The sequence below is a fragment of the Melanostigma gelatinosum genome (assembly GCF_949748355.1).
Source record: "Melanostigma gelatinosum genome assembly, chromosome: 18".
In the NCBI taxonomy this organism is placed as follows: Eukaryota; Metazoa; Chordata; class Actinopteri; order Perciformes; family Zoarcidae; genus Melanostigma; species Melanostigma gelatinosum.
The window spans coordinates 20596491-20614688 of record NC_136651.1 but is presented as its reverse complement, the minus strand read 5'-3'; the positions used below and the strand labels follow the sequence as shown (position 1 = coordinate 20614688).

The 18198-nt window shown below is 46.5% G+C and overlaps 1 protein-coding gene across 1 annotated transcript; it reads left to right on the top strand.

Annotated features, from left to right (window-relative positions):
• Positions 1 to 6909: 6909 nt before the first annotated feature.
• Positions 6910 to 16339, top strand: LOC306791902 (equilibrative nucleoside transporter 3-like; the record flags this gene model as incomplete). Its single annotated transcript, XM_079288814.1, is given in 8 exon segments — positions 6910 to 6928; positions 7017 to 7410; positions 13159 to 13241; positions 13515 to 13693; positions 13696 to 13740; positions 13910 to 14054; positions 15712 to 16039; positions 16043 to 16339. Coding segments are annotated over 7 exon segments (1386 nt in total). The 5' UTR covers positions 6910 to 6928; positions 7017 to 7101.
• Positions 16340 to 18198: the final 1859 nt, after the last annotated feature.

Below are 18198 nucleotides of genomic sequence, written 5' to 3'. Positions count from 1 at the left end.
TGCCGACCACCCTAGCCATGGCATGGCAGGGACCCGGAAACAAGAAACCACTCCGGGTCACGGGAAAAAGAAAAGAATTTAACCGTATGCTCCACAAACCAGTGAAGGTTATGGATGCATATGTATGCGGTTCATGCCGTATAGAGATATTACCAAGGTTGCTCTTCGTCACCCAGTGGGATCTGCAGGGGGCGAAGCTGAACCTAAAGGACTGTGTCTGCCAATGGGATGGACACAGGCTGCATCTCTGTGCGTCCTGCTCTCTGCTCCAGCAGAGCGGCCTACTGGTGCAGGCTGGAACCGCCGAGGGATGGCAGGTGAGAAAGTTCCTTCAGCCAATACAAACCCTGGCACCCGCCTCATGGGAGGATGATGGCGCTGCAGCTCCTGTTGAAATGGCTCGTGGAGAGTCTGAGGTACCCTCTGCACCATCTATGAGTCCACTCGACAGTGACCCACAAGAGGCAGGCGGAAACCGGATTGCTGGCCCCAGGGGATCTTGGAAGGAGTCGGTGCAAAGGAGCTGGCCATACAGCCCCGCTCAGGCCGAGGTTACCTACCCGCCCCTCGCTTCTGGACAAATCCCGGCGGCCTTCAGGGTCTACCGTGACCCTGATGCACCAGGGTACACCGCCTTCGCAGAAAGCCTACCCGACTGCCGCTCAGAAATGGCAACGAGCCTGGGTTGGCTGGGGCCCTGGGAACTTACATCCTGGCGCCTGTTGATCGAGGATGTGTTTTGTGATCCTGACGTGCCAATACACGAGCTTGCCCACAGAGGCTGGCGCACGAGGCACGAATCTCCTGTATGACATCACGTCTCTGGATGCCTTTTACCACACCGGGGCCAAGACAAATGAGAAAAGTAAGATCTTCACGGTCACCCCGAAGGGTGGCGAAGAGACGGTGTTATGCAACTACCGGGCTCTTGGGCGGCTAGAGCAGCAACGCCTACCTGGCCGGCCCACACTATGCGCGTCATGGTGACGCTGAGGACTGTGATGGTCCCATTCGACGGTGTATACTCCATTGGGGTGGAGCTGACCAGAGCGGATGAGGCGGTGCCTCTGCCAGACCCACTCGCTGATGCAAGGGGTTTAACCGCTTGGGCGCGGAAGTCATTCCGCAAACTGAAGCGGGGAGGAAAGGATCGCAGTAGCAGCGATTAAGAAGAATCGTTGCTAGAAAACTGAACTTGATTGTCGACATGTCGCTGCCCAACAAACCAAATAAAGAAGGACGAAAAAGAAAAAGAATCTCTCCGTCTCTCCGACCACCAAAAAGGCCATATCTGCAATTGCTGAATGAAAAAATCTATTTAGACAAACCCCTAAGAGATTTAGCATACCGAAAGGGTTTCTGTGGATCCGGTGCTTATTTCTGCAGCAATGGCGAATATAAGCGCTCCCCAGTCCTACAGGTACCAGGGAAGTTGGACCTACAGAGAACCTTTCGCACAGGATGGGATCTCCAGTACGACAGAGCCATGGTCAGGTGGACCTCTCCATGGCTGATGCAGCCGGTCCTCTGTTGTCCTGACCTGTCCCCCTGGATCCTAAATACCGCTTTCTTCACCGTGAAAGGCAAGACGATGAAGTTACGGTGGGGTCCTAACTATGCTGATTATTTGCAAGACGAATATGTTGATCTTTGGCTGGGTGAGAATATGATTTGGACCAACAGCCCGATCATGCAGCGCCGCACAGCGCTCCACGTGAAAAACAGAGAATGCTGTGTTATTGAGAATCAAGACATGCAGTTGCGAACAGTGAGCTACCACCTGCCGAGCCTGGGCCCACCGAACCCAAACCCAGGCTTGTGCATGAGGGATTTGCCTCCTACCAAATCGCGGAATTGGATGCACGTGCAGGTGAATCGCTCAGATCTATGGGCTAAAGTGACAGAGCTCCAGATGGAGGACGGCCAACCATTATACGCAGTTCTCGCTCAAGTCCGGAACCTCGCCCACCCGAAGGACAGGGAGGCGTACGTATGGCTTGAGTTGAGCGCTGACGAAGACGGGGATTGCATTGGACCCCTCCCACGCCCCTTCTCGTTAGTAGTCACCCACCTACTACAGGTGGGTGTGGAGGGGGCTGGACTTCAGCATTGGCCGACACCCATCGGTACTATATCACCAGCTCCTGAAGGGTAAGATTGTTCAGTACGACCCTGACACTCCCCCGAGCCACAGCTCCGGCTGTACCGCTCCGCCTCCGGACCTGGACCTACCGGTCACCACACTTCAGCGTCCCGCACCATGGATCTCCCACTTCTACATGGGAGGGTTCAAGAATTTAGGCGCTTCTCAACCTTAACCCCCGCATCATTAAAACGACGACAAGGCAAGGGACTGGAACAATCAAGTGAACGACCACGGAATGGAAAACGATTATGGATTTGCTTAATGGCTAAAGTAGTAGCAGTACTAACAGGACTGAGCATCGTCCTGGCTATACTGTACTACTACGGTAGTGTCCCATGGGCCCTCACTCATGTAAGGGTGTCCCACACTACCACAAAGACGTTCGACCAGACATGCTGGATGGTTGAATCTGGAACGGTCATTCTCCCACTTTACTGGATGGAGGAGCACCTCGCCCCAGTTGGACCTTGAGGTTGGGTCTAACGTAACCAGTCAAGTCCAAGAAGGGGGTGGGACGGCACCGAACCTGACCGCTACCATCATCACGTGGATGACTATCTGGGAACAGAAAATCAACGAGACGGGTGAAGGAGCAGATTGGGCAGGTGAATTCCAGAAGGTAATAGAGAATTCGACATGGAGAATAGATGACGTATCTACGCTAGGAGCGGAGATGAAGATTACGATTATGATGAAGAAAGCAGAAGAAGAAAAAAGGGCACAGTGTAATTGGATCTACCCCGAAAACGGTGTCCCAGGCTGGTACTGTTCATGGGCATGTGTCTCATGGGCAGAGCAAGGGAACGAGGGATACTGGAAACCCGAGGTAACATATGCAGCGAGCCACCACAATGATACGTGTTTGACGATTTTACCGGCAGCAGGGATGTTCTGGGGACACTACAATCTCACCTGCGAGGCCACACCGCCGCGACGTAAACCCCGGCGGTTTAAAGTTAAAGTGAGGCCACTAGGTAACACCACCACCAACCACCAGCAGCATAACACCACCAGCCGAGCCTACAATGTCACCCAGGAGGAAGAAGAGGAAGTACTACCTATGGCTCAAGAGGACAAAGAATGGCAGCCGCTGCCGCCACAATTCAAGCCGCGTGACAGTCTTCGGAGAAATAGGAGCAGGAAGTGGACAAAGGAATGTGTCACAAACAAGCTCCCTCGACTGGATAAATGCTTTTGGAATGTGTTCTTTTGTTGCGAAGGTCAGAATTACTTCGTAATAACTCCGGTTAACAAACCACAGTATCAGGCTCATAAAAACATTTATCTACCCCTACCTAATGCCTAGCACGAGAAGTGGCTCAACAAAACCCTGCCATGGATATGGATAACCCCGCTAACGCATTTCAAGGGGGCCTTCACGCAGGGGTACTCCAGAGCCAGCCACGGCCTCTTGGGACCAAGGACAACCGACATGTATGTACAAAAGCTGCCGAAACCCGAGGATTTAATGACAGCCCCAAGAGGGGATTTCCAAAAAATTGACACTTGTGTGACCGCCAAAATGTTCAACGCTCTGAATGGAACAGAGTATCTAGCCGACGGAGCCTCCCCACGATGCACACTCTGGCAAGAGTGGTATCGGGCTTGGGGAACGTGGCTATATGACTGCACGGGCCTGACAACGAATCAGACGATCAAAGGTACTCTGTAGGCATGGAAAGAGGCCCACACCAGGGTTGACAGCTCAACCTGGTGGGGCCTACAGAAGGATGAAGTGTTAGAATGGGTGGTGCCATGTACCTGGCCACAGTATACTCGAAAGAAAGAGACATCTGGCCTGGGGTTTGCAGCCGACCAGAACCATATATAGGCCCGCGGCCCTGGAAGATGGAATGTAACCGAGGAAACATGACCTGCAACATCAGCCTGGCCGGGGGACATTGTGAGACTGTGCCAGGATGGAAAGACCATTGCCAGAACCACTATGGAGCTGAGTATGAAACCCACGTACAAGAGGTAACCTGGAAGAAAGGACAAGACAAGAAATGGAGACGGTCGGGGCCTCTAACCAGCAGCTGCACCAACTTAATCCTGGGCCATCGCATGAAAGACTCATATATACTCAGAAATCAATAGTTAAAGTGTATTCGAAAGATAAGGTTTATGATCGTTATATAACCAATGTTTAATGCATAGAGTGATTTAACAAATGTAAAAACTGATTATAATAATGTTCTGTGTACCGGAGCTGAGATGTGGAAAAAGTGTGTCATAGGGTGTGTCAGCAGACCGAGTGAGTCAGGAACAGATGTTTTTGGGTGTGGGTCGGCAAAACAGTCATGAGACATGGAATTCTGCTGCAAGAGATGACTCATACTCCCGCGAGAGAACAGTCTGGTGCTTTCCGGAGACAAACGCACAGACAAAAAGGTGGGGTGAAAATCATGTGTTCAGGATAGGTGGGGGGAGAACAGATAGCCCAAATCAAGGATAAAAGGAGACACTTGCAAGCCCCAAACTGGGATTTCTACACGAGCCGTCCAGACGCTCTGAGAAGAAGATACGGACGATTGCAACTGAAGTATTCGAGGACTTCGTCTCGGTTCACGGAGAGAAGACCGCTGTCCGTGGACAAAGAATTAAAAGTCTGAGATTTTCCTCTCCCCACTGCTCGACTTTAACAACTGAACAACGGAGGAACGCCGCCGCCCTAGAAAGACTTTGTATGGAGCCTTGTGGACTGTTGGCCGAACTCTGCTGCAAAGAGCAGGAGGAGTCCGAGGGTCCGGCCGGACCATCGCTCCTAACAACTCCAAAATAACCTTTTCATCGCACCTTTGGAAATCCAGCTCCAACCGAGCCATCTCGGCATCTAAAAACCAATGAGTATAACCTGAGAAGAAAATTAAAGAAACGAATCAAGTGTAGTGACATTGTATGTGAGCTGTAGCTTAACCCTTGCAAACTAACTAAATATAACCTGCAATAAATATCTAATCTGCATTTAAAATAAATTTCTCAAGTGCATTTATTTGCTTAGGTAGTAAACGTTCCTCGTGGCAGTAAAAAGTTAAATCCATTGTATGTCTAACAACTGAGTTCTGTAAGGTTATCCTAGAAGACCGAATCCACTTAACAATCCCTTACGGTTTTAGAAGTAATCCTAGCCGTTAAAACCTAAACCTGGCATTTACCAAGAGCACGGATCCAGAAGAGGGAAGCTGCCATAACCGACGCGACTGGTAGGGTGGCCCCTCGACCGAGTGCACTCAGACCGGAAGAAGCAGGGTAGACGTCGGGAGTAACGGCAGTTTGAAGAGCCAGGCGAGTTCCCTCGCAAGAACACCAGCTCGACAATCTTTTAATAGAGAGCTGAGTCAGTAAGTAGCCCCGTATCGGGCCAGAAGTACCCCAGGATCTAACAAGAGGCAGCATCAATGTTATAAAGTAACTAAGGACAAATTGATTGACAAAGTAATGAAAAAATTGGATGATAGAATAAAGCATGCAAAGTTATTTTGGATATGACAAAAACTTTTGTCATATCCAAAATAACTTTGCATGCTGACCCCAGAGTTGACCCTAGAGGTATACTTTTTGTCAAAAAGTATACCTCTAGGGTCTAACATAAGAACATAGAAATAAGGTAAATTTGTAAATAGGTGCTTTTATTTTACAACCGGAAAATAACCAAGCTTCCGGTATGTGGGTTGGCTTTCCGAATAATAGCGTGAATTATTTTTAAGATTTGTGTTTATTTTAAAATACAAAGCTCGGGCCTGGGCTATAATCAGTATCGGGTAAATGCAAGTTGTGTTGTTATTGGGTAGAATATACATTTTTAAATCAAACTGGTCCAGATTTGTGAAGAGAGAGCTTTTAGTCTGAAGGATTCGTGCCGGAATGGGTATTGTGGTTGCTGCTGTCAGTTGACCAGAAATTAAGTTTGCTGTGATATGGATGTTTGTGTCAGTCTAACACTTGTAGAAAACACAGGAGCAGCAGTCAGGGAGGCGCAACTGTGAGGTATGTTTATCTTTTATTTAATGAGCCCAACATCACCCACGGGTCGGAGCAGTTGGCTAACCAACTGCTCCGTTTGTAGATAACTTGTACAAGGCTGGGATTCAGATTTAGCTAAAATACTGTTTGCTTGTTTACAGCCGTGTCCGCACGTAACAAATAAAACTTGACCAGAATGAACAGCCCAGTATAGCCTGACTTCCGTGAAATTGGTTTTCGTCATGTGATTATTGGTTCCTTATTAGTGGCACACGTGATGCTTTTACGATGCAAGGTCAGCATTGTTTTGTCATGTCAGCCTTCCTTTAACCTCCTTAAATAGTTTCACCAACAACATCCCATTGTGAACGCAAGTGGTGCTGGTGAAAGTCAGTTTTTTTTCTGTTTCTGTCTGTGGCAGAAATGGGATGCGTGCAGGTGTGAGATGAAACTGTAGTTATCACAATCACATGTAAGAAATTATTCGTGGTAAATGCTGAATTAGTTGAATGTATGCGATGAAGCATTTAACTTTGAAGAATGCCTCCGTTCGTGAGATTTGCCAAACCCTGACTCCAGTCATGCAAGCCCAGGACAGACTCCTGCTGCATGAGAGCAGTGGGTTCATGTTCACACACTGCTGCCAACTGATTCCAATGAATGATAATCCTCGGGGTGAAGCGTGACTATTTGCATTGCAGCATGTCAGGATCTGGACAATTGGAATGGTCTCTTCCAGCTGCAACACAGAGATCTCTCCAGAATATGGCTCCACAACAAGTAGTGTGTCTTTTCCTTTCCGGACAAGCACAAGTAAACGTAAGCATCATACAAGCCCACTTATTACAATACCATTATTATTTGTGATTTTATGAACTTGTTTTTTCTTTCTTCCTCTTCTTCACAGCTTTATTTTTAACACTTCCTGTCTTCATGTTCAACCCCAATCTTCCCTATTCTCTCTCGTCTGTACTTTGAGAGTATCCGTGAAAATGGACGACACAGAGCCCTTGCAGCCCAACCTGAACTCCTCCTATGTTCCGACTGCTCTGGGCAACCACCATGTGTCTGAGGATGAGGAGAGCGAGGACCAGAGTTCCTCTGTATCACTCCCGCCCAAACATTCCTCAGTGCCCCTGGCCATGCGCTACAGTCCAGATGACTCGTACTGCTTGGTGTATATCATCTTCTTTCTGATGGGCATCGGCTCCCTGCTGCCCTGGAACTTCTTCATAACAGCCAAACACTACTGGCTCTACAAACTGAGCAACAACACTCAACAACACGGTCCTGTGACAGACGTGAGGACTGAGTGTCCTATCACATGTCTGAAAGGAATCCATCGCCACACAATTAGAAACGCCAAGACGCTCGTTGAGGGTAACTAAGATGAAGGCCTAGAGGGGTACGGGGGAGATCTGCTTCCTTTGTTTCAAGGATGGAGGAATTCTATAGATTTCTGCTATTGTGAGAATAATGCTTGATTTTATTTGACAGGGACCAGGGCAGAGATAAGGATTGTTGCATGTCGTGTGAGACACTATGTGAGGGCGTGGTCTTCTATTCAAGCGAATTTAAATGTTTTGTCTTTACAGCAGTGGTCCCCAAACTACGGCCCGCCTCCACATTTGGCCCGGCCCCCTGAAAAAACTTCATAAATAAATCCTAGACCCGCCCCTGTCAAAGAGAGAACGGAATAATGGCGAAAAGGTTAGGTAAGAGAAAAATTGATTCAGAATGCAGGGTATTTAACCTGCAGTGGACAAACGATCATGTTTTTGTTCAATGCAAAGAAAAGGTGCAGGGCCGAGGTGCCAGTGCCACAAGAAGGATCTCGCTATCTCTCAAGAAAAGGCTGTTTGTCTCATCTGTCTCATCTGTCAAAGAATACAATCTGCGCCGACACTATGAATCCCGTCACAAAGACAAGTATGATAGCTTGCAAGGCCAAATGCGAGCAGACAAACTCTCAAAGCTAAAAAGTGGACTGTTAGCTCAGCAGAATATATGTGTACGGCAAGCTCAGCTGAACCAGTCATCCGTTCGGGCCAGCTTTCGGGTTGCTCAACTGATAGCAAGCAGCGGTAAACCTTTCACTGATGGAGAGTTTGTCAAGAAATGTATGAATGCTGTCGCGGAGGAGGTGTGTCCCGAGAAGAAAGATGTCTTTAATGTCGGCGAGTACAATCACCAGAGCATTGAAGAAATCGGGGGTAATGTATATGCCCAGCTGCAGCAGAAGACGAAAGAATTTGACTTTTTTCATTCGCACTGGATGAGAGCACGGACGTGCAGGACACAGCGCAGCTGCTCATTTGTATTCGTGGAGTTAGCGCAAACTTTGAGATGCGCGAGGAGCTGGCAGCCCTCCAAAGTCTCAAAGGGACTACGACGGGGGAGGATATTTTCGGCAAAGTGTGCCAAACCATGGAAGAGTTGGACCTGGACTGGTCAAAGCTGGCCAGCATCACGACTGACGGGGCTTCTAGTATGGTGGGCGTGTCTCGGGGTCTAATAGGACGCATGCAACGGGAGATGGAAGAACGGGGTCTCACCGCCCCGCTACAAGTCCACTGCCTAATTCACCAGCAAGCACTGTGCTGCAAAGTGTTGACGTGGGATTCTGTCATGAAGGTTGTGGTGTCATGCATGAACTCCATCAGAGCAAAGGGACTTAAACACAGGCAGTTCCAAGAAGTCCTGTCTGAACTGGAGTCTGCGCACGGAGATGTGCTGTACTACACAGAGGTCCGATGGTTGAGCCGGGCCAGAGTTGAGGCGTTTTTACGAGCTGCTACCCGAAATTAACGCATTTCTTCATTCAAAAGACAAAACGGTCCCAGAGCTGATCGATTTTTAACAGACGTGACAGAAATGCTGAACAGCCTTAACTTGCAGCTACAAGGCCAGGGGAAACTCATTTGCGACATCTATTCCCACATAAAAGCATTTGAGGTGAAACTAGCGCTGCTTTTGGAACAACTGAAAAAGCACAACTTCATCCATCTCCCTGCTACCCAAAACCTCTCTGCAGAGAACCCAGCGGTCCCGTTCCCAGCTGAAAAGTGTGTGGAAGCACTGTAAATAAAATATACATTCATTCAATGTTAAACACAGCTTATACGCGGATATGTGAGTTCTAGTACACGAAGGTCAAAAACGCCAGGTGGGGCACTCTCGCACTCGCCTGAACAAAGTGGAAAGTACTAGAACTCTGAAGGATAGCTTTTGCCCCAGTTAAATGTCACATAGTCTTACAGAGAACTAGTTTCAACTGCCTGCTCCATCTTAGAGATAGAAAGAGGCGCCCTTGCATATCTAGCGCCTAGCTTATCTAGTTGGCCGAACATAACAATATGCTGTTACATCAACATTTCACACACACTGACGTTCCAGAGAAGGCGGATCCCGGACGTGAGCCAGTGTGGGCGGAGATGCCCAGAGCTCCATCAGGTCATCTGAATGCTAAAAACAGATCCACCTCCTACTTTGCTTTGACCAATAGGCTCCAAAAGGAGGACCTAATATATAAACGCATGCGCACTCTGTCTAAGCGCCTTTTAGCTTTTCATTCGCTCCTACAGAGTGAACTTTCTAGGTCTGTGCACGTTTAACTGCTGGACATAATACTTCTGTCACAAATAAACCTTATTGCTTGAATTGAGCTAAACGCCTTGACCTAAGTCTGTTCACCTGAGTTTTCTCCTCAACATGAGTTTCATTCTCAACATGGTAGCAGAGAATGGTTTTAACGATCAGTAGGAGATACATCTCGTGATGGACTTTTTCTTCTGTCCACAGACAAAACAACAGGTATTTTCCAGAGAGGCTGGGGATTCCGGCTGCCAACCGGAGCCATTCTTATCACCTCGGGAAACTGATCAAAGCAGCTGCAATCAAAAGGTAAGCAGAGCCTATTTAAATGAATTCTGCAGATTGTATATAGGAAAAAAACTAAATTGAATTGATCAGGAGTACCGGGTGTGAGTAATGAATTGCATTGACAAAATTTTTAAAAGATAAATTGCCGAGCATTGTGACAGAATTGTTATGACAGCAGTGGGGTTTATTTAGCATAGAATGTACATGTGTGTGAGTGGATCTAACAGAAATTAAGGATTGTAAATTCTATAAGCTGGCATTGTGTTCACCGTGTAAGGTTTGATAACTGTTCGGAGGTTACACAGCCGTGGCGAAAGCTTCGGTTCTCTGACCAATGACGGTCTGAAAGACTGAATTCCGGGCCACACTGTTGATTTATGCGAAGTTGCAAACTGAGGTTTGGATCAAGTATATAGAAATTGTTGTTGAAATACGCTGATGTGAAAGTAGTGTGTCTGGAGACTGCACAGCGCCATTTCCTAAAGGGACCACGTTCATGCATGTTGTACACTGTAAAACGAAGATCCATCCAGAGAATTTTAATTGAGAAAAATAAATTGATGAGGTTCAATTGAGGAGGTTGAATTGATGGTTTGTGTACCAGTATTGCAGAAGTGGCAGTGTATGGTTTTGCATGCAGCATAGATGTACTCTGGGAAGACATCGATTCAATTGTAGCACAAGAATTCGCCATTTCCTTAGGGACCGTGCTCGCACAAGGCGTACACTGTAAACAATAAGATCAATAGATCTTTCCTGACGAGGTCTGTGTGCGATTATTTGTGGAATCACGGCAGTGTATGGTTGATTGAGTGTTGAGTAATATCTCAGGGAGGTATCCATTTCCTTTGGGACCGGGCTCGTGAAAACGCTATAAGAACAGATCCATATGTGATTTGTGCGTATTTCAGTGATGGCAGTGTATGGTTTCAATTTGGTATGGATGAGAGTGATTGTGTGAAGCGTACAGGTGTAAAACACTACAACTCTACAACTACACATGTACAGAGTACATGTGTAGTTGTAGAGTTGTAGTGTTTTTCACCAGGCTCGTGTGTGTTTACCAGTGATTGACGGTCAGTGGAGCAGAACACACGCATGAGACACAAACTTTGCACTCAACACAGACACACAAACACAAGGATATAAGAGGGAAGCTGAGGGTTAATATACGTGTCAGTTTTACTGGTAGAGTTAGGAAGATTACAGATTTATTGGGAATTTTGTTCCTTAGGGACCGTGAACAAATTTAGGAGCGAAGACAGAGCAGGCAAAGGCACAGAGGCTCAAGGGAGTGAACATCTTAGATAAGAAGGACCAGCTGCAGCCAAGGCAGGGTGAGAGATAGCAACTAGGGACAGAGGGCACAAGAAAATTTGGGAGAAGCTTTGGCTCCCTCTGGTGGTACTTCAGGAACTGCACAAGAACATTTGACAGGAGCTTTGGCTCCCTCTGTCGGCACTCGAGGAACTGCACAAGAACATTTGAGAGGAGCTTTGGCTCCCTCTGTAGGACATTCGGGAGTACTGCATCCAAAACATTTTGAATTGAAAAAAAAGGATTGGAATTGGGAAAAAAGGATTGGAATTGGGAAAACGCCAGGGTCAAAAACGCCAGGTGGGGCACTCTCGCACTCGCCTGAACAAAGTGGAAAATACTAGAACTCTGAAGGATAGCTTTTGCCCCAGTTATATGTCACATAGTCTTACAGAGAACTAGTTTCAACTGCCTGCTCCATCTTAGAGATAGAAAGAGGCGCCCTTGCATATCTAGCTCCTACAGAGTGAACTTTCTAGGTCCGTGCACGTTTAACTGCTGGACATAATACTTCTGTCACAAATAAACCTTATTGCTTGAATTGAGCTAAACGCCTCGACCTGAGTCTGTTCACCTGAGTTTTCTCCTCAACATGAGTTTCATTCTCAACAGCACTGGAAATGCTGAAGGTGCAGTTCGGTGTGCGATTCCGTGAACTACATGTTAATGCAAAAAAAATCCGTCTTTTCCAGAACCCCTTTGTTGCCGACATTGATGAAGCCCAGCCTTCTTATCAGTTTGAGTTGGCCGAGTTACAGAACTGTGATGTTCTGAAAGACGCATTCAAGCCCAACAGTCTCATTGACTTCTATGCCGCCCTCCCAAACGACACGTACCCTGACATCAAAAAACACGCAATGAAGATGTCCACACTTTTTGGCAGCACGTATATCTGCGAGCAAACCTTTTCACGCATGAAACTGCTGAAAACTCCGATGAGATCAAGATTGACAGATGAACATCTGCATCAGTGTTTGAGACTGGCTGTGACTAGAATGGAACCCGACATTCAACTTCTCACCAGCCAGATGCAGGCCCACAGTTCACACTGATGAACATACATAGGCTCACTTTTCTGACTTGAATGAGTCACTTGAATGAGTCATAAAATCTACTGGGATGAAATCCATCTCCACAACCATACTGGTCGTGAAATGTATTGTGCTGTATAGGTGCTGTATCACTTAGTTCGGTTTCTCAGCCTGCTTGCTTTGTGGTTTTCACAGGGAAGTTGATAAGAGAGAGAGAGACAGAGAGAGAGAGAGAGAGAGAGAGAGAGAGAGAGACAGAGAGAGAGAGAGAGAGAGAGAGAGAGAGAGAGAGAGAGAGAGAGAGAGAGAGAGAGAGAGAGAGAGAGAGCGAGAGAGAGAGAGAGAGACAGAGAGAGAGAGAGACAGAGAGACAGAGAGAGAGAGAGAGACAGAGAGAGAGAGAGAGAGAGAGAGAGAGAGAGAGAGAGACAGAGAGAGAGAGCTGCAAACAGCGGTGTCTACAAGCCTACTGGAACCTACAAAAGGATTATCAGGAAGGAAGACAAGAACTTTGAGAGATTGCTCATATGAGTCATTTAAGTAAGAGATTCTGCTCTGACAACTAAGTTGAACTTTTACCTGTTAAGATTGTGCACGGCACAACAGAAAGTTAATGTTCCATGGACTTTTTTTCTGTGAATAACCCAGAGAGGGTTATTTGGTTATGTGTGGCTTTCTGGAAAACAATACATTTTTACGTTGAGGCACCCCTGCGATCGTCACACTTTTTCTGTTACAAACTGACCCCGGCCCCCCATCAGAGAAGGGAAAAGTTATGTGGCCCTCACAGGAAAAAGTTTGGGGACCCCTGATTTACAGGAATGCTTTGAAAGCTATCTGGCCATTGCCTCCACGGTTCCCTCTGTGCTGTGTCTGATACTCAACTATGTCCTAGTTAACAGGTTAATTCTCTCTCTCACTCACACACACACCAAAGTACATTCATTTCACATGGTTCTTTGTCTCTGTATGTTTGGGTGTTAACAGTGTCACATTTGTCCTATCAAGGCCCTTGTAGATTGTCATTTTGAACAGCACCCCTGCAGCAGAACACATGTGTGGATAATCAATGGCTTACTGTCCCACAGCACCAAACATGTGCTTCTGTTTGTGTTTAAGTTGATCCACCGATCTTTGATGCACGCCTGCCTTGTCCCTGTATGTGGCGCTGGTAGGTTATCTTCAAACGTGCGGATCCTGTCCTCTCTCTTCGTCATCCTGCTGGTGTTTGTGGTGACCACGGTGCTGGTGAAGGTGGACGTGTCGGACTGCAGGACGGATTTCTTTATCGCCACACTGGCCAGTGTGGCCGTGGTCAGCGGAGCGTCCAACCTCTTCTCCGGCAGCGTGTTCGGATCAGTGGGTATTTCCCCATGAGGATTTCTCAGGCTCTTATATCAGGTACGGCTCTCCTTCAGGTCATATTGTCTTTATACATTACCATTGTACAAATGTCCTAAATATGCACTATTTAGCAGCTTCGTTAAGGGTTTACTGATGAAATAATGTGATGTATGTCTCTTTTGAACTGACTGCACAATACATTAGCGGAGGTCCTTTCTTGTCTCAGGCCAGGGCATGGGAGGCACGCTGAGTGCAGTAGCATCGATAGTGGACCTGGCAGTGGCGAAGGATGTGACAGACAGCGCTCTGGTCTATTTCCTGACAGCCGACGTCTTCATCCTGCTCTGCATTATCGCATATCTGCTGCTGCTGTAAGAAATTTGAGCATAGAACCGTGTTCAGTAGCTATAATAAAAGTGTTCAATGATTCATATTTAAGAATTCATAATTAGTCATAAACATAAGGGTTTTGCATAATGCAGAATGCATAATTAAGATAAACATAAAGTGTTGTAGGATTAGTAGCTAAAAGACATGAAGCTTCTGCCAAAGTTGCAGAAGTTTAACTTTCATACTGAAGGATTATCATAGAAGGGATTAAGCCATGACTGACAGAATTTGAATGTGTTAGCTGCTCAGGGAGAGAGAGATGTGGAGATAGGCGTTTACTGAAGTGCATAGAGAAGTTAGCTAACAAAAATTGAGATAGACGGAAGGGGAGGAGTCGCGAACGAATATGTGGGCGGGATAGAAGTGTTTTTCTGCCTCTTTCTAGCGTGTGGTTGCCTGGGACGGCTGTGTCCTGGGACCAGAGGTAGTTTTTTCCAAAGTGGGTTAATATTGTAATATTTCATAGGAGTATGTACTCCAATGTTTAACTGTAATCGTACTTGCATCAGTGGGATTAAATCCTTTTAACTGTAAACCAGTTCTGGTAGCGTTATTATTGCAGCGTGTGAACTGCACGAAGCAGCTGGACACGTGTGGTCTGGCCTCCTCCACGTTGGGGTGAGTTTCATCCTCAACACTGCCAAAGCTGGCATATTCAAGGTCGGTATAGCAGCCAAAGATGTTATGGTTCCAATACACATACTTACATCACCCATCACCCTGCATTCTAATATTACAAATATAGGTTATCATTACACCTTTCCCTTGTCATGTAACATTTACATTCATCTGAATCTGAATACTATAGATCAGTTAAGCTGTGTGCATTCTATCTGCCACAGTGTCATTCCTCCCACCACCACCAGATGGTGCCAACGGTAGAAGTGTTCAGATCCTACACAAAGTGGGGTCAAATTATTTAATATTCATTGTAATACATAACCTTACCGATTCCAGTTATTGGGTTTGTGCATTTTGATTTTGCAGATACTGTTTGATGGTCACTAGCACTGAAAGTGCTTGTTTTGCCACTGACAGGTTATTATACGTTCATGACGTTATGGAAAGGACGCTGCAGAGAAATAAAATGTTTGAGGCAGCAAAAGGTCCCAGTCTTTATATCACTTATTTTCCTTCTGTGGGCATAGTGTCACAGCAAATTCAAACATTCTCAAAATCATCTAAATACGCAGCTCTGACATTGAATATCTTAAAACGCTGAGCTACGATCTCTGTACCCCAACACCACGAACTCTGCCTGGCTGTCAACTCGCCTTTTCACCGGCAACACGTCACATCACGAGCTTTCAGGTCAAGACATCTCCTCGAGCGAGACTCCTTCCAGAATCAGAGCCCGTCGGACGTACACTGATGGTGCCAAATTACCCCAAAATGATTACACTGCAGCCCGTGTGGCATCTGCCATATGCAGCGCTCTCGCCTCAGAAATAGTGGTCTTTATTAGTCAGTTAAACAAAATATAGGAAAATAGGGTTGAAAAATACCCTTTAGGACAGCATTATTACAATCTAATGATAAAACTAGTGATTAGGGGACAGGTTCAATACTTTTAGTTTTAATAGTGAAAGATTTTTCGAGATTTTAGTTGTACGAGTCACTTGCTGCTCTTCTTCCTAGATACTACATGCAGGCAGCAGCATGCACCAGTTCAGGGGTGACGAGCGAGGGGGGAGCAGCAGGCACAGGGAGCAGAGTCGCCGTCCCACCACTGCAGCCCATCCTCAGGAAGACGTGGGTGCTCGGCCTGAGCGTCTTCTACGTCTTCTGCGTCTCCATCATGGTGTTCCCCGCAGTGTCTTCGGGAATCCAGTCAGTCAACAAAGACAGCGGCAGCGCCTGGGCGACCACTTATTTTGTGCCCCTCACCAGCTTCCTCCTGTACAATGTAGCGGACTTCTGTGGCAGGCAGGCCACAGCCTGGCTGCAGGTCCCTGGTCCCACCAGTTGAGTCCTGCCTGTGCTGGTGCTGTGTCGCTCCATCATGGTGCCACTTCTGATGTTCTGCAACTACCAGCCAAGGGACCACCTCCACACTGTGCTTTTCGCCAACGACGTGTACCCCGTGGTCTTCAACTGCCTGCTGGGCCTCACCAATGGCTACCTCGGCACTCTGCCAATGATCTACGGCCCTAAGGTCATACCCCGGGAGCTGGCAGAGGCCACAGGAGTGGTCATGGCCTTCTTTCTCACTCTGGGACTGGCTGTGGGATCGGCTTTCTCCGTGCTTATTGTGCACTACATCTGACCAGGCTGTTGAGCAATAAACAGTCATTTCCTGTGGGATAGTTGAGCTACACGGCAGACAGTCGTTGGACAGTGGAGTCAAAGCACTGATGCTAAATGCACCAGTAAAGCCATGAAGGGAAAGGACCGATAAGACTCTTAACCATAACTCCTCACATTAATATGCATTGTTTTCACTGATGTGGCCCTTAGAGCAGTCCATAAGGGACATCATTAAGGAGCCTCTCTTGACATTTTAACATCCATAGAGCACCATCAATATTGACATCCATAATGTTTACTGTGACTCAAAGCTCCGCCACTGATCCCAGCGCTCCATGCTCCAGCTGGAAGGATAAATGCAGGTTGTGCTGCTGTGTGTGTAAGCTGACAACAAGCAGCAGTGTGTACGGGGCATCTAGAGGAAACTTTCCACTCCGCCCGTCGTCACGGTGACACTGACCCTTTGTGTACCTTTGTCAATAATGTTCGGTTTGTCAATGACTTGCAAACCCGGTGAAAAGCTTCTGCTGCAGCGTTGTGACAGAGGTCCCACTCGGAAGAGAAGCTCGGTTTGAACACTGTGTGCTGATCAGTGATGTTCTCTGTCATCCTGCTTTGGTTCTCAACTGATGCTCAAGAACATTGTGTGTTGAATGTTGAAGGTTAAAGGGTCACTTCGTCCAACTTACGGGTGCACCACAGACTGGAAGTGGACGTAGTCACCGTGACGTCGCCCATTCGTTTATGGACGCAGTTTTTAAGCCTTGAGTTCTGCCTTTTTTCCGTCGCCTTCTTGGTTTTGGCCGTCGCGTCTGGGTTTTAGTTTTTTTGTTTCTTCTGCCTATACAGAAGTATCAGCTGCCTGTGGCATTCCACTGGCTGTGAGACTCCTTCATTCATCCTCCATGCTCCACACATACTTTGTTTTGTCTTATTTCCTATGTCGCAAATTGGGACTGCAATCTAAATTATGTTGTGCAACCATGTCGTACAATGACAAACAAAAACCTTCTCCCCCTGTAACCTTGTTATTATCTTCAGCTCAGATTGTGGTACTGTGTTATACGTACAGTACGTTGTTAGTTTAAAATCGGTTACGCTCCTAGTTAGCTTTTACACCAAAGGACTGTTGTCCGACATATCTGAATCTGCCCCTTTTAAAGTGAATATGAAATGGATTTTTATTGGATATTATTTATTTATTGATGTCCAAAACACAAAGTTAATATGCTCTCCTCAAAGCCACCAGCAGTCATTTTACCTCACACATTTTAAAACACGCTTCATTCAAACTCAACAGAAAATAATAACTGTCTTTGTTAGTCTTTCCATTTTTCCAAAAAATCACCACAGTAACATTTTCACTGTTTACTACGTGACACACCAGCAAAAAAACAGAACAGCACGGCATATTCACAAAAGGAAAGTAGTCAATCACCTTTTTTGAGCAGGTTTTCCTGTAAATGAGCACTCATTTTGGTGGAAAATGGGTATTTGACTATATCCTCTCTGTAGAAGTCTGATTTGAGATGAATCAGAGGACATTCATTTACATCCAACAGGTGAGATTTCACCTTCTCTCTCTCAGAACCAGGGGAAAACCACATATGTTCACATGCCATTGGTGAGAAACAACCTTTAGTGTCAAGACAAAAGAGGAGAATGTAGAAGAAAATTTAATATCGTGAGTTTTATTTCATCTTGATTCAGTTCAATTCAGTTCAATTTATTTTGTATAGTCCAAAATCACAAATTAGCCTCAGAAGGATTTACAATCTGTACACATGCGACATCCTCTGTCCCAGGACTCTCACATCGGAACAGGAAAAACTCCCCCAAATATTGTCTATTGATATTGTCAAGTAGTTTCAGGGAACA